Below are 14736 nucleotides of genomic sequence, written 5' to 3' on the forward strand. Positions count from 1 at the left end.
AGTGAACTTACTCAACACAACGCAACCAGCGGGTCAGCGAGGAGCGATTGCAACGAAACTGAAGTTGGTAGGACAGAAGTATTAGGCAAAATATGAACGTTAACTATTCATTAAAATATGGCATTCAGATCACGTGGAGTAACCGGTCGGGCATATTCAACTCTCTTCGTCGACAGGTAAGCCAAGTTATTTCGTCTGCGATCGCAGTCGTCTGCACCAACGGGCCATGAACGTGATTTTTGTTTGTTCTACCTTCATTTATTGCCATTCTTTCTTGTCTAGTGTCGTATTCGTGGCTTGAAATCATTTAGAAAATTGCAAAATGACGTCAGTCAATTCTTATCTTGTAAATAAACAGCACGAAACATTGGGTGCGTACTCACAAAGTGTTGTGGCGCAGTTTCTACGCACGTGTTACAAGGCGCCGGTAGCGATCCACTTAGAACACGGCTTCATTTTTACTCGTCTTTCCACCCCCCCCCCCCTACCCCCTCTAAATGCCAATTAATAAAGTGTTTTTTGCCATCTCGGGCCGCACTATTCCTCAGTCAAGAAATGCGACAAATCCGATAGTGGCTTGAGGAATTTGTAGTGGGAATCATTGCACCTGAGAGAAATATTTTACACTGAAAAAAAATTGTAGACATATGAAAATTTTTGGCGTTGTTAAAGTGGTCGAAGCTCTTTAAACACGTTTTCCAAATGTTTTACTTGGCGGTTTGTTCCATTTTTGTGTACGAGGCGCAGAAGGCTAAATTCAGAGACGTGTAAATTAAGCCCTTGCTTGTTCTAGGTTGTGATTAACCCATTATGGTAACGGTTGTGTTGGTGTCCGTACAATATCGAGCACGTGGATTTCTTTTTTTGCGTTTTTCAGTTGGTTTAGAGTTTGAGAGTGCGCAAATAGTTGGATTGTTATATGTACCTTTCTCTTCGCGTTTCTTTCAGCCCACACGGTTGTTCTCAGTGAAATGTTGCCGAAATATGTTGTTGCTGAAGCCGAACTGCACCAAACGGCCACCTTTCAGTGACCGCGCACCTCGAATGCGATGGTTGTCTTCTGAAGCTGGCAAGATAGAAGTCGTGGCAGCAGCTGTCGGGGTCTGTACCTTCTGTCACCTATCGGATAAATCGTGTCACAAATTGTGTGTGCAACATGAAAGAAAAACGCTGCACTTGGTCGGGCCAAGGCACAGCCAAATGCAGCGTCAAGGGTAATCAGCCAGTGCACATTTACTGCACAGCCGCATTTGTGCAGAGGAGGCACGTTTTGACGGCAGTGTGCATCGCACTTGTAGAGCCAACTATGGGCACCTGCGCCGAAGTTTGGTTGCCCACAGTTGGCACCCAACCTCAGTTTGGCACCCACGGTGACTGGCCGAGGCAGTGCAGGAGGCTTGCCATCTACTACACTGCAAGTAGATGGTGGGATTTCATTCCTCGGGCCTGCATTTGGAAAAGTGGCGGAAGGGCTGCTGTGAGCAATGCAGGCTCAGACGTTTGGAGATTTCAGAAAGCCGGCTTGTCAGCCTTTTCAGGGCTACCAATGGTTGCCCCATTGTCACATTGCTTTGTGTTGCATCTCGGCTTGTTATGGGGCCTGTTAGACTTGGTCATGACACTATGTCGGGATTGTTTCTGTGTGTAAACCTTTGCTCAGACATGCTGGTATTTATTTATTTACTTATATGGTGGCTCGCCTAAAATGGGCGCCCACAGACTCGCAAAAAAGTTGCATAACGATAGCGCAGAGCGAGTTTGAATGGAGTTTTCAAATTGAGTTTGTTTTTGGGCAACGTGGATACACCATGGAAAGGAAACCAACAAAAACACTGAATAAAAAGTAATCACGTAAATGCGTAATTCTGCAGGTCATACTTAATAGTGATGGGATCACTGTGAAAAATGTCAGTGCTTGAGATTTCAAGATGGTTGTAAGCCAGCACTGTATGACAATTGTGCTGTGAATACACAGGTTCAGGACAAACACGACAATCCACCATCTTGTGCAGAAGTTTCCTGTGCATGAACTGTGATGACCTACTTTTCATTGAGGTTCCCAAGTTACTCAAGGAGATGTGTCGTAAATGCTTCTACAGTTTACAGACAAAGTGGACTTGCCCCCTTCCCCCCCCCCCCCCCCCCTTGGCTACAGCTTTCCAGTGTCCTAATCAGATGAGACCTCAAGCAGTCTGGCAAGGCTAGTCTGTGCATTTTTGAAGCCACCACAGGTGCAGCTGGAAAAAAAAAATGAGGTCTTGCAACTGCATATTAGAATCCAGAGATCGTTGTGATGGAGAGGAAGAGCTAATCTGTTTGGAGCCGTGCTGTTTCAAGGGCTTGAAAGGACACTAAGGTGTTAAAGCAAGTTGACCTATATCAGTAGGTTAGAGTGTTGTGAATACAAATATACCATTCGGGTAAGCAGCAGTTCCTTATTAATACAAAAAAATGCTAAAAGCAAGAAAGCATGTATCGATGCCTTATTCAATTTCCCGCCCTGCAATTTGTGACATCATGAATCGTGAATGCATGGTGAAACAGAATGCAAGAATTTTGGGGTTTAATTGCTCGGTGCAACCGGAGTGAGCAAAGCATCACCCCCAAACAAATGCATGGGACACCAGCGCCAACACTTTAAATGCAGTACATGGGTCATCTAAATATGGACATTGGGTAACCTTGTGAAAGAGCCATGGGTAAAGCTGTGCTGATTTTTGATAATGCCACAAATTTATGTTCAGTGCACATCCGTTTGTGAATGCCAGTCAATAAATTATTGAGGTTTTTGCCGTCTTTGTATAGCTTTACTTCAGATTAGCTGCTAGTCTCAAAAGTTTGCTTGTGCTAAGTGCACTTGCAAAGTTTCCTATGGGATGTGAATAATTTTCTTTGTATCTGCCGTAGAAAAACAACCAAACATTTCCAAGTGCTTGACATTATTAAGAACCCTGTTTAACAGTGTCCAGCTCAACGTTTAGTGTATATACATGTGCTGGTGCCGTATTGGAGCCAGCATAATGTTTCTTCATTTTTGTGCAATACTAATTTAGTTTTGGTGCACTGCATGTGGGCCAAAGTAAGGTTGACCTTAACCATTACCCTTGAAAGGGGTCAAAATTAGGATCCTGCGCTCTAGGTGAGAACCATCTTTGTGTTGTCATATGTAAGGCACGTTCCTGCATTATTTCTTTTAATCTCCCACGGTCTTTTCAAAATGTGCCCAGTTATTTTGAATGCAGCGACCAGTCGGAGAGTCTGCTTGAGTGAGGGGCCAGTTTGGACTAATGGTTTGTGTGTTGTGGACCACCTGCTTGCTTCTAGCAGTCCGAACAGACGAGTGCAGCAGCAGCCATTCCTGCTGTCCCGCCGCCGCCCACAGTGGTGCCTGTGGAGGCCTTTGTGGAATCCCTGCCAGATGACGTCGTGCCCACGCTGCAGTCTGTGGGCCTGGGAGGCTGGTCTCCATCGGGCATGGTGCAACAGTTGCTCGACCTCCTGCACTCGTCCACAGGGTTGCCCTGGTGGGCCACCATAGCTGCCAGTGAGTAGCTTGCCACCAATGCCTACTGTCTTTATTCGTAGGCCCCTAGGGGCTCGGCAAGTGCCAGGCTTCAGCTGAAGTGGCTGCAACCATCCACATTTTAATCGGTCAGGCCGTTGGGTAGAATGCAGCAGAGCTCTAAGCCTTGGCACTTTGTCAAAAATTTCCCTGGCAGCAGTGCTGTATTTTCTTGTTTCTAAGCGTCGTCGAATTTTTTTTTTTTTGATTCGATGGTGCTTTATTTATCACAAAGAAACAACATACAATGGGGATATACAGGGGGAGGTCCTGAAGTCAAAGACTGCAGGGGGGCTTCCTATAATACAAGCATCAACAAGTAAATGTTGTGATCATTTTCCCCTGCTTCAGCTTATTAAAGAATTGTGGAAATTTAAGGTGGGTGTGCTTTGAATATAGCACCCTATGGGTTGAAAAAGAGGCAGTTGCTTAGAATCGAAAAAATGCGCCGTTTATTTTGTACTTTGGGAAGCAGGTTTGCCTTTGGCATGATCAGCAATACTGTACGTGTTAAATTTTGGAATGCAGCTTGAGAACAACTGAGTGCCTAACCGCTTCTATTGTGCCCTTTTTCTTGCTTTTGTCCAAAGCGTGCACAGGCGCGTCTTCAGGCATAAGCTTCAAGGCTTGTTAGCATGATGTTCATTCGCTGTGTCTGTATTACAAAACTGGAAAGACTTTTGCAATTTCCTCTGAGGAACAACAAACAAAAGCACCGTTATACAATGGAAGTGGCTAGAGCATCCTGCTGGTGAGGACATGGTCACAAAGTTTGATGATTCCTAATGTCACAGGGGCAGAAGCCATGGCAAAGGCTTCTTGTCATGATGCCAGCTGCTCCTGTATCTTGGGCTATCGAATCTGTTATTTGCACCCAAATCATCTTGTCTCATTGTCCACTTAGCTCTCTGCTTATATTGACTTGTACTATCTCTTGTATCCATTAACCTGTTCCTTGTGCAATCCATGTGTTTGTACTTTGCATCAGGTGGTCTCCCTAACTTCAGCTGCTTCTGAGAAACAGCACAAAAAAAGACAAGGACAGTGAGAGGACACAAAAAAAGACAAGGAAAGAGAGAGGACAAGGAGGACTGCACAGTCCTCGTCCTCATCTCTCGGTCCTTGTCTTTTTTCCACTGTTTCTCGGATCATGCACTAACAAGCCCAGTTTTCCACGTTAATCAGTTGCTTCTCTCAGTTGGAGCTGGAAGGTCTCTCAGTAGTAGTTGGTTTCAAAACCCATTGTGCTCGCTTCCTATCAATAAGCATGATTGCTATTATCCTTTCATTTCTGTTATGGTTTATTTAAGTTTCATATCATGGTGCCTCAAGTCTCTCTCTGTCCAAAACATTAGCATGTAAGGTATGCACCAACTTTATATGTTTCTTATAAGCTACTGTTCATTACTTGATAGTACTGCTCCCACAATGAGGCCAATCTCGCACTAATTTTGTGCTTCATTTCTTTCTCGGGGTTTTTCTTCTTCTGCTTCTTCTTCTTCTTTTTATTGGCATGACTACCTCTTCAGTATAATTGTAGCCTGCCACGTTTTCCAGCATTACACTCATTAATTGGGTGGGCTGTGTTTCTGTGTGGCTTTTTGAAATCACTTTAGATTTACTTATATTTATAGCTAAAGCTACCGCTGAGATTTTTCTGTGCAGGTCTGAGACCATGCTGCAGTAAAGTCTTTAGCACTACTACCTTGACCGTAAAAAAAAAAAAAAAGAAAGAAGAAGAAGGGTTGTATGGGGAACACGTACCCGAGTGGTGTGAGTATTAACATTGAAGGGATTTGTGCTACCTTGACTGCAATGTTTGTGTCCGTCGTCAAGAACAAAAAAATGTATAATAAAAAATAGGTTGCACATGGAACATAGTTGTGCCCAGCTGGAGCTGCTACAAGCATCTTTTCATTTTGCCTGTTCAATATTGGAGTGATGTCATAACAGTGCCTCTTTACCATCGTTCCATCAGAGATCAGTGTGCTTCTTCCTTTCTTCCAGGCCTTTTCTGGCATCACTTATGAGACGTCATCTATAAGCCTGGCGTCTTTGCTTGCTTCTCTCCTTTACTTTCCCCTACGGAGCTTCCTAAGCACAGCAAGCGTTTACGAAGCTAAGCAGGCTGGGAAATTTGTGCCCGTCTAGCTTATAGTGTCCCTTACATGTGACTTTTCACACACAAAAAATTGTGGTGCCTGATCATTCTTTAATACATATCCTTCAGAAGGCCCCACGTGAGCCTCCAGGGTCACTTCTGCAGGAGATGGCTGGTTGGATTCTTGACTGTGGCAGTCAAATTCTGTTGAGGTCACAGTAAGAATGTCTGCCTGTGCAGTTGAGTTTTGTGCATTGTAAAGGACTTGATGCAGCCTAGTACTAGTGCTACACAGGTAACGTGGATGCCTAAGTGCATCTAGTATTTGAATCAAGTCATCCTTTTCGAGACTGTGATTGTTATTGGGGATACGGGTCATTATGGGGACACATTCTGGTCAAAAAACACCCTGTTTGGGTGTTTTTTGACCACTGTGTGTCCTCTGCTGTTGCTCTGTAGGTGTATGCCTAGTTTTTGGATATGTTTGAGACGTTTGATTTTGCATTTGTGGATGTATGGGTAAATTCTGGGTGCCTTCCATCCAGGGTTGGGTGTCAGGAGCAGTTTTGTTTTCTCAGCCTCCGTAGGCCTCCATAGCCCTATGGGCTCAACCACCTGATCAGTGGCTTCCAGTGCAAATTTGAGTGTGTCTTGTATGTGGTTGGGGCTGTTCAGTGGAAGTTTGCTGAATAGTTGTGGATCTTTCTTGTATAGCGCAAGTATAATTGAACCAGAGCCCAGAACCATGATATTCTTCATTGCACGCAAATAGATTTGAGATGTGAAACTCAAAATTGAATTTTGCAGGCATCTTCAGGTTAGGCAGAAAACTTCCGTGGTTTCCCAACAAAACATACTCTGCAAAATGATGTTATTTACGAAACCAATGCTAAAGCCTAAGATTGCAGAGAGAGAGAGAGAGAGATGCTTTATTGATGTCCGCGATGGGTTTTGAAGAGAAAATGCCTTGAGTTTTGTTTTCTTTAATTACATAGTGTTTCTATGTTTTAGTGTGCCGATTTTCTGTTTTGACTAATTCCCAGGGCTGTAATTTGGGCCTTGCTATATTTACAGGCACCACACAGAAATGGACTGAGTTTAGCCATACTAACATGGCAGGTCAACTGAGCTTGAACTACACGATACATGGACTTGAGCTGAATTACTGTGAATGCAACATAACAGTGCAGCAATTGCGCTCTGAACTTCCGCATTCATGGCCAACAATGGCTGGTGCACTGCTATAAATCCTAGATGTGCCTAACGTCAGAGCCGAACTAAAAACTGCACAGGATATTTCTTATGCCTTCTCGATTGATGAATATAAAACCAGTTTTTTTTTTATTTTAAACAACACACATTTATATGAAGGAAAGATGTACAGGGGCTGTCAGAAGGAATTAGAACACGGCAACTGCAGCCAAACCATGTCTGAGCACCATGGCACCAGCGGTAACCAAAAAGAGCAGACCAGGCATGCCCTTCTATACCTTTTAAACCTACATCTTTTACAATGGCTAATGGCATCATTTGCTGCACGGTGGTTATAGCAGTGGCACTGATAGCAGACAGTAAAGAAAATGTGTGGCAATTTGAGGCCTGAGTCAGCTGCTTGAGGACAAGGACTTATAGTTGCCACAGGAGAGGCTCGTGTATGCTGTGGAAAAAGGGAAACATTCAAGCACCTAGTGATGAAATGCCAAAATGTCCATTCAGCCGGAAACGGAGAGAAATACATCATCTTGAAGCACTAGATTTGACAGTTGACAGAAGTGTTAACTGGTCTGCGGTGGAGCTTGAATTAGAGTATTTGTGGAGAAAAAACAGGGAAGGGGTGACCACAGGGCTGTCACATAGTTATCTTCACCACGTAATCTTAACAGAAATATTGTTACGTGGTGGCAGACCTATATGTCCCGTGACAGTATGAGTGGTTGTGGAAAACAAGATAAACAACAGTAGCTAAATGACTTGCATAGGTGATATGGCATTTGGCATAACCCCGATTCAAAGGGGAAGCCTATAGCTAGCGTTACAATCAAAGTCTGTCAGTGCCTCTCAAGCACTTCTGGTGCATTAAAGCTGCTGAAGAAGCAGTGCTGCTATCAGCTGCGTTCAGAGTGAGGGTTTTTTTTTTTTTTCAGATTTTTTTATATAAACTATTTTTTTGGTGATAGTTAAGGCATGAGTTTTCAGTTGTAATATTGTCAAAATATTTGGTCTTGCAGCTAAACTAGCTCATACACCTATCCTGTGCTCCCCTTTTGCACATCTAACCTTGCTGTTCTGGCTTTCCTGCACATGGGCTGTGCTGTGCAAAAAGCCAACTCTAAAGCCGATTCTAAAGTTGACTCTAAGCAGAGTCATCGCCAAATAAGCATTGAACATGGGCCATGCAGTGAAGACACCTTTTCCATTGCTGCCAGTTTATACTGGTGATCAACAAGCAAGGCCCCTTGTGCTTGTTAACTTTTAACCGGCCCAGTTTGGCATATGTGGAGACCAACACCATTTTGGCTGTTGTGATACTGAAAGGTAACGTTGGGATCACGAAAGGCTTGTATCTGCATCTTATTTTGAAACAGTACCCCACCTGTAAGGTTCTTTGTGCACCCATTTGCAAGTACTTGTAAGCAAATACACTTCTAAATCAATGGAGAGTGAGTGAGGGAAGGTAAATTTTGAAAGCAAACATATTCATTTATTTGCCAATATTTGATGGTCATAAATTCCGTGCCCCCCCCCCCCCCTCCCTCTCTCCTTTCCTTGGACATAAAAACAGTCCCTCTAAAAAATGCCTGCGAAAGATCAAGGTGGATAACCAAATAAGTCTGAATAAATATGTTTGAGAAGCAAATGGGACTGTTCATTTTACTGTTAGACTGGTCGGTTGCAATGTATTTGATCTAATTCACGTGATCATGTCAGCATGTCCAAGCCAAGACACATAACGTAAGCGCATTGCTTACAGCATCATTTAACATTTGCTGAATATTATACCTTGGGCAAGAAAAACGTGAATAAATGCACACAAAACGATCAGGCACAGATGACACGAACAGAAAAGCTTCGAATGTCTCACCTTGACTTCTCGCAGCTAGTTTGCCTGAAAGCCAAATTGACATGCTTCTCAACGCGCATCTCTTGTGTTGTGTCACTACTAACATATGCGATTGGAAGACATTGATAGTACTCTCTCTTCTGCTTGTAGGTACCCTAGTGGTCAAAGTGCTCCTTTTGCCGCTGATCATCAAAGGCCAGAAAAACTCTATCCATATGAACAACAACCTTCCCCAAATGCAGCACTTGCAAGCCAAGATGACCGAGGCTCGCAACATGGGCAACCAGCTTGAAGGTGGGTGCTGCCTCACAGCTGTGCTACCACCACCATGGCGTGCCTCTTGGCTTTTCTTTCTTCTTGTTTGGCTGGAGAGGTTGGAGGGCGGTTTCTTAAAGAAGCCATGAAGACAAAATACTTCTTTGTTCAATTTTAAAGAACCAACCTTTGGTAACTCACTCAGCTCCATTTAGGCTGTGAGAGACGCTTCTTTAACTGAAAAAATGCAAGAAATACTGCAAAACCTTCAAATTTCACGGTTCAGTGACATAATATGGGCAGGGGTGATATAATATGGGCCAGCACAAAAACAGTTTTCAGTGGGTTAACTACACGCCAGCATTTAAGTGATGCGATCAAAGGTAACTAGAGGCCCCAGTACTATTATCCAGTCATGTTTCTTGGTGGCAGCATTGGTCGGCATCCGCCGATCGCTCAAGCAAGATTATACGAATTCATAGAGAAATTGCTGGAAAGTGGTCGCCACTACTTCTAATGTTTTTTTTTAATATTTCGATTATTTCTTTGCAGTTTTTTATAAGATTGGTATCACTGTCATCAGGATAAAGCAGTCCTTTTAATGAACCAAACTGGTATTTTGTCTTCATGGTGTCATTAAAGGAGAACAATAGGTCTAGTGAGTTTAGTGTTTGACAAGTGTCCTTTCTTGAACCCCTTTCTTTTTATTTTTGGTCATTTTAGGCTATGTGTAGTCCTTTGAGGTAAAAATTTGGCCATTAATGCATTCTGCAGCAATGCAGATTTGGTATACTGAATGCGCAAAATTGTACAGGTTTTTCTCCTATTCTTTGTCATTTACTGTATGAAATATTGCCTATGGAGGTTCGAAAGTCCAAGAATTAACGTTGATTGCACTGCATGGTGCAACCATCATGGCGTAGCTCAACTGTGCTGTAACTCAAGTCACAGCGCAGCTGTAGAAATTATGAATGAAGTGCAACCAAGCCAGGCCTTCAAACATCCTGAATTGTCTCACTGAGATTTCTTTCATTGTTGCATCAACAGCTTCATGGTTTAGTCATTTTTCCGTAGTGTGCAAAATGCACTAGAAAGTTGCGTATCAGTTGCTTGTCAGCTAGAAAGTGCAATTTTTCAACTGACAATTCGCAGTGGCTAAAATTGCTTGTTCCAGTGAAGAAAAAACATGAATGGTGAAGAGTACTCTGATTATGATTACGGGAGCATTTCCGAGCTACAGTACCCTTCGGATGAACCAGCACAGACAGGCATACGGGTGTAACCTCCCGCTTCACGAGATGAAACGAGATGGCGTGCTTGACCTTGAGCACATTAAGCTGCAGCACAGATCTTGTTTGGAGGAGTGGTTTCACTGAGATGAAAGGCGGGATCCCTTTCCTCACTCAAAATTGGTCAGTGGTCCATAAAATGAAACATACTCATAGAGAACAGCACAAGAGAGAGCACTAAGAAGCACAAACAGGGCAACTCTCATTTCTGCGCATGTGGAGAGGAACAGGAACTCCAAAATTCTGAAGTAAATTATATTGCAAGTGCTATTGTGGCAAGATGCTGTTTATTGATAAAGACATCATGATGAGAACCCATAAAATGCTAGAGGCATGTAAACATGCATGGCTTGTTTGGTTTGTAAACACTAACGGGGAAGTTTTAGTGCCAGTGTGTTAGCACCTCTTAAACACATTTTAAGCCTTTGTGGGAGGCTTTGCGGCTCCATTACTTGAGTGCTCTTAGCCTGTGGATTAGCTGTAAGCATTAACTTGGTCGTGTTCATGAGTAATGCCTCCCTTATATCTTGAGAACACATCGAAGCAGGGCTGCCGTCAACGCCTACAACAACTCAGCTTTAATAAGCCGTCAAAGCAAATAGAGTCGGAATTGTTTAAAGTTGGACACTATTTGATTGATAGTGTCCGACTTTAAACTTAGGGTGTAACACGGCGATGCTACACAGGCGATGAGGCGCGCCGTAGTGGAGGGCTCCGGATTAATTTTGGCCACCTGGGGATCTTTATTGTGTGCCAAAATCTCGAACACACGGGCGTTTTCGCTTTTCGCTTCCATCAGTAAAGTGCCCGCTGTAGCTGGGAATCGAAGCAGCACAATGCCACAGCCACTGAGCCACCGCGGCGGGTGCAGGTCGGACACTAGCTGACTAGTGAGGAAAGGCATGCATCGCAGCTTGCCTGCCGCTTTGGCTCGTATCAACAGAATGAGCATGAGCAAACGACACAAAAGAGAAGGTTTAGTCTAGTATGGAGACCAGCTGAACACTAGCCCTCTAGCTTTTATCTGGACAAAATAAAAAAAAACATTGGTATGAAATTTTACCTAAATATCTTTTTGTGGGCCGCTTTCATCTCATATTCTTCTAACATCAAGCCACTGAATAATAAAGCAATGTAACTCGACTTTCATCGTACTCTGCTGTGCAACATTCAGGCAGAGAAGTTGTGCCCAATGATGCTTCTAATCGACTTAGTTAAAAATAATGTATTATTTTTTGATGTTCCTAGTGCCAATGAGTAAAATAAGCACGTAATTTTGTTTGCAGCCGGAATGGGAGACAAAACTTGTGCTTTTGCAGTCAAAAACTAATTGTAAGTTGGGGTGTGGTGTATGTACAAAGCAAATGACTAGTGGCTCGTTTCATTGCCTTCTTATAAAAAACACTCAAAAACTTGTGTTGTAGGCCACTATCGGCATGTACGTTTTACTTTTCCTATCTCATTCCTTCTTCACCCAGCCGCTCGCCTTGCGAATGAACTAATGATATTCATGAAGGAGAAGAATGTCAACCCCCTGAAGAGTATGATTATACCAATGGCTCAGGTATGTTTCCTCACTTTCTGCAAGCCATGTCAAGGGGCACTGATGCACTGCACCAGATTCACTGCGCCTCTTCACGAGGCACACTGCGCCTCTTCCTCATCAAGCCTCGACACACGTGTGGCATTTCACATGTGGGGACTTGGCTGCAGCCTTTGTGGCCTTACTAAAAGTAAAAATTTTTCACGAGACTGCATGCCGCATGTGCATTTTTCCACCTCACCTCTCACTCCCAGTTTTCTGGAAAAAAAAACATGGCACCATTTTGCAACCGCGCGGGAACGACTGAGTGTTATGACTGCACAGCATAGTGCAGTTGGGTGCAAAATATGTTTCATAGGTGCATTTATGGGGGATAGACATGCTGTTGCATGGATGAGCTCAGAGAGAGATAACGTAAAGCAGAGAGTGATGTCAAAAGCACTTATGCATGAAAATAAAAGCAATGAAGAAGTGGGTTCTCTCCCAGTGTACAAAACTAACTGAGACCGATTCCAATTAACTCTTTCGTTACCACGGGAAAATTGACCGATTTCGAGGGGTCCAAGAAAACATTTTTTTTTTTCTGCTAAAAAAATTGGTTAGGCACTAATTACAGGAACACAAACTGCAGATTATTTAACGGCCTTTCTAATAGCACCAGTTTTTTAAATGTTTTCATATATTGTAGTTGCGAAGAAAATATCAAAATCAACATTTTGTCAAAATGTCGAAAAAAATGATAAAAAAGGAGTTGTGTATAACAAACCACCGGTAGTAGAAACAAATTAGAATATACATTTTGTAGGGAAACATTTCAAAAACACGCCCTAGAAAAAATGTCAACCTGTGCGAAACAGTTTTTCAATGCGGTGATGAAGCCCAACCTCCAGTTCAAAATGTGCAAGTTTGGGTGGTTCCATGGAAGAAATCTGGCAGTTTCACTTAATCAGATGCACCAATTTGCCCCCACATAACGTAAAAACATCTTGTCAATGACTGACTTTGCATTTGCAGCCAGCACAATATTTGGGACAAGCACGCGATGCGGAAAAACATGCATGAAGTTGAAAACGGAACTCCGTGGTTGATGCTTGTTGACGTTCACGGTCAGTTATCTCTCAAAACATAAACTTGAGCTTTATTATCATCTTCTGACTCGCAATTGTAGCCTTGCTTGCAGGAATGAGGTGCGATGCGCTAGAATCGTGCCCTGCAAACTTTGGCCGAGTTGCTGTTGCGCGATAAAAAAGATCAGTACAACGAGCCTCCTTCATTGCAGCGCCACCTAACAGTTTTGAAATGAAACAGTACAAAAACTTATCGTTCAACTAAGCAGCAACACTAGACCCCCGGAGATACCCTCGTATGGAAACGAAACTGGAAGGCGAACATCTGGCAGTGTGTAAGGCCGTTTTGAAGTGCTGTCCTCGTCGGAACAGATATCTGGCGACTGGGTGTGATCTTTTGACTTGCATTTGAAGTTCTTGTTGCAGAAATTGGGTTAGGGTTCAGTGAAATCAGGAGCAGCATGCTTTGTTCCAGGATCAGTCGCAGATGCTCAAGGTGCCATGGCAGGTAGCCTTGAAGTTGGGTAACTGCGTAGTAGCGCTAAATATAAATTTCGAGATGCAGAAACGAAACTGAAACTGTTGTAAACTGTTCGTGAATGGTCCTGGGGTAAGTAGAACTACCACACAACTTAGAACAACGTGTGCAAAGGCAATAAAACTGCCCAAAATCATAAAGTAGCTTTGCAAACAGGCACTGCTTGACATTGTCAGTTGATTTCTGGGATTATTACTGTCAGAGTGCAAACCTGACGATTGAAAATCGTTTGCTGGTTCCTCATTTATGCCCCGATTACAAAAAACAAACGCTGATGCAGAATAATTACGCGTGGCACACATTCTTCGTTGGTAGCAGTGACGCGCGATGACCGCGCCCCTTTTCCACACCCAAGTGATTCAAACGCGTGTCAAAAATCACATTTTTGTTGCAAAAATGAAAACAAAACTGATTTTGAAAGGCCATTTTCTGGTCTAACACCAAACAGTTTTACTTGTTCGAGTAACGCCTGGAACACTATGAAAAGGCGCTCCCAAAGTATCGTTCAAATTGAACGATTTTGAATAGGTGCGGTAACGAAAGAGTTAAGGGAAGCAGGTTATATTAGGTATTACACATTTGTGCAAATTCATTGCCATCTTGCATATAACAGCAGTTCCAGACAAAAGCCTGAATAGAAAATTATTTTTAATTCAGAAATTTTGAACACCACCATTAAAATGCTTAATATTGGGAGAGTGCGCATTCTTCAAAACCACCGATTTGTGCGCTTAAACCTAATTCGGCTCTGCGTATTCTTTCATTATTATGTAAAATCCTATTTGGCTTTCTTGCATATATATTTTCTTAATGTTTGAAACTTTAGCATGATTCTGTTTTTTTTTTTAATAGCAACAGTAAAAATGTCTGACATTGAAATGCAGTTCAATAAACACTATGTAATCAAATATTTCCAAATAAATTTGGGGGAACTTTGTTCCTTGCAAATAAATAATTTAAACACAGCAGATCGATTAGTATGGACTACTTCCATTATATGCGATATTCAGAAAGGATAAGGCAGTCACAAAAAGGTGAAAGTCAAATGCACTTTCGTTGTGGTTGTAATGCGGAGCTCTTCGACTGTAGGAATGGGATTCACACTATTCCATTTTTGCAGTTAATTGAGGAGCAGGTTTATGACTTCATGCCTCATTCTCTTTCTCTCACAGATGAGAGCAAAATCGTTAAGGGCAGGTGCTACACGATCACACTTTTTTTCCCTCTTGTGGCCTACCGTAGCCAAAAAAAAAATACATGAGGGGCTCACTGGGCACAGGGGCTTTTCAGGGCATCAGCTAATCCTAAATTGGCTTCTGA

General features: G+C 42.9%; 1 protein-coding gene across 2 annotated transcripts in view; it reads left to right on the forward strand.

Annotated features, from left to right (window-relative positions):
• Positions 1-14736, forward strand: part of Oxa1l (OXA1L mitochondrial inner membrane protein) — a 29503-nt gene continuing 14767 nt past the window's right edge. The window contains exons 1-5 of one of the 2 annotated variants that reach the window (XM_077686476.1): positions 1-176; positions 949-1101; positions 3325-3544; positions 8875-9018; positions 11747-11832. In XM_077686476.1, the coding sequence (XP_077542602.1) occupies positions 93-176; positions 949-1101; positions 3325-3544; positions 8875-9018; positions 11747-11832 (687 nt within the window). In that variant the 5' untranslated portion in view covers positions 1-92. The remainder of the gene's footprint in view (positions 177-948; positions 1102-3324; positions 3545-8874; positions 9019-11746; positions 11833-14736) is intronic. The other variant, XM_077686477.1, reaches the window with a different exon arrangement.

Source organism: Haemaphysalis longicornis, unplaced genomic scaffold (assembly GCF_048455015.1).
Source record: "Haemaphysalis longicornis isolate Haplotype H1 unplaced genomic scaffold, Haemaphysalis longicornis Haplotype H1 scaffold_1, whole genome shotgun sequence".
Lineage (NCBI taxonomy): Eukaryota > Metazoa > Arthropoda > Arachnida > Ixodida > Ixodidae > Haemaphysalis > Haemaphysalis longicornis.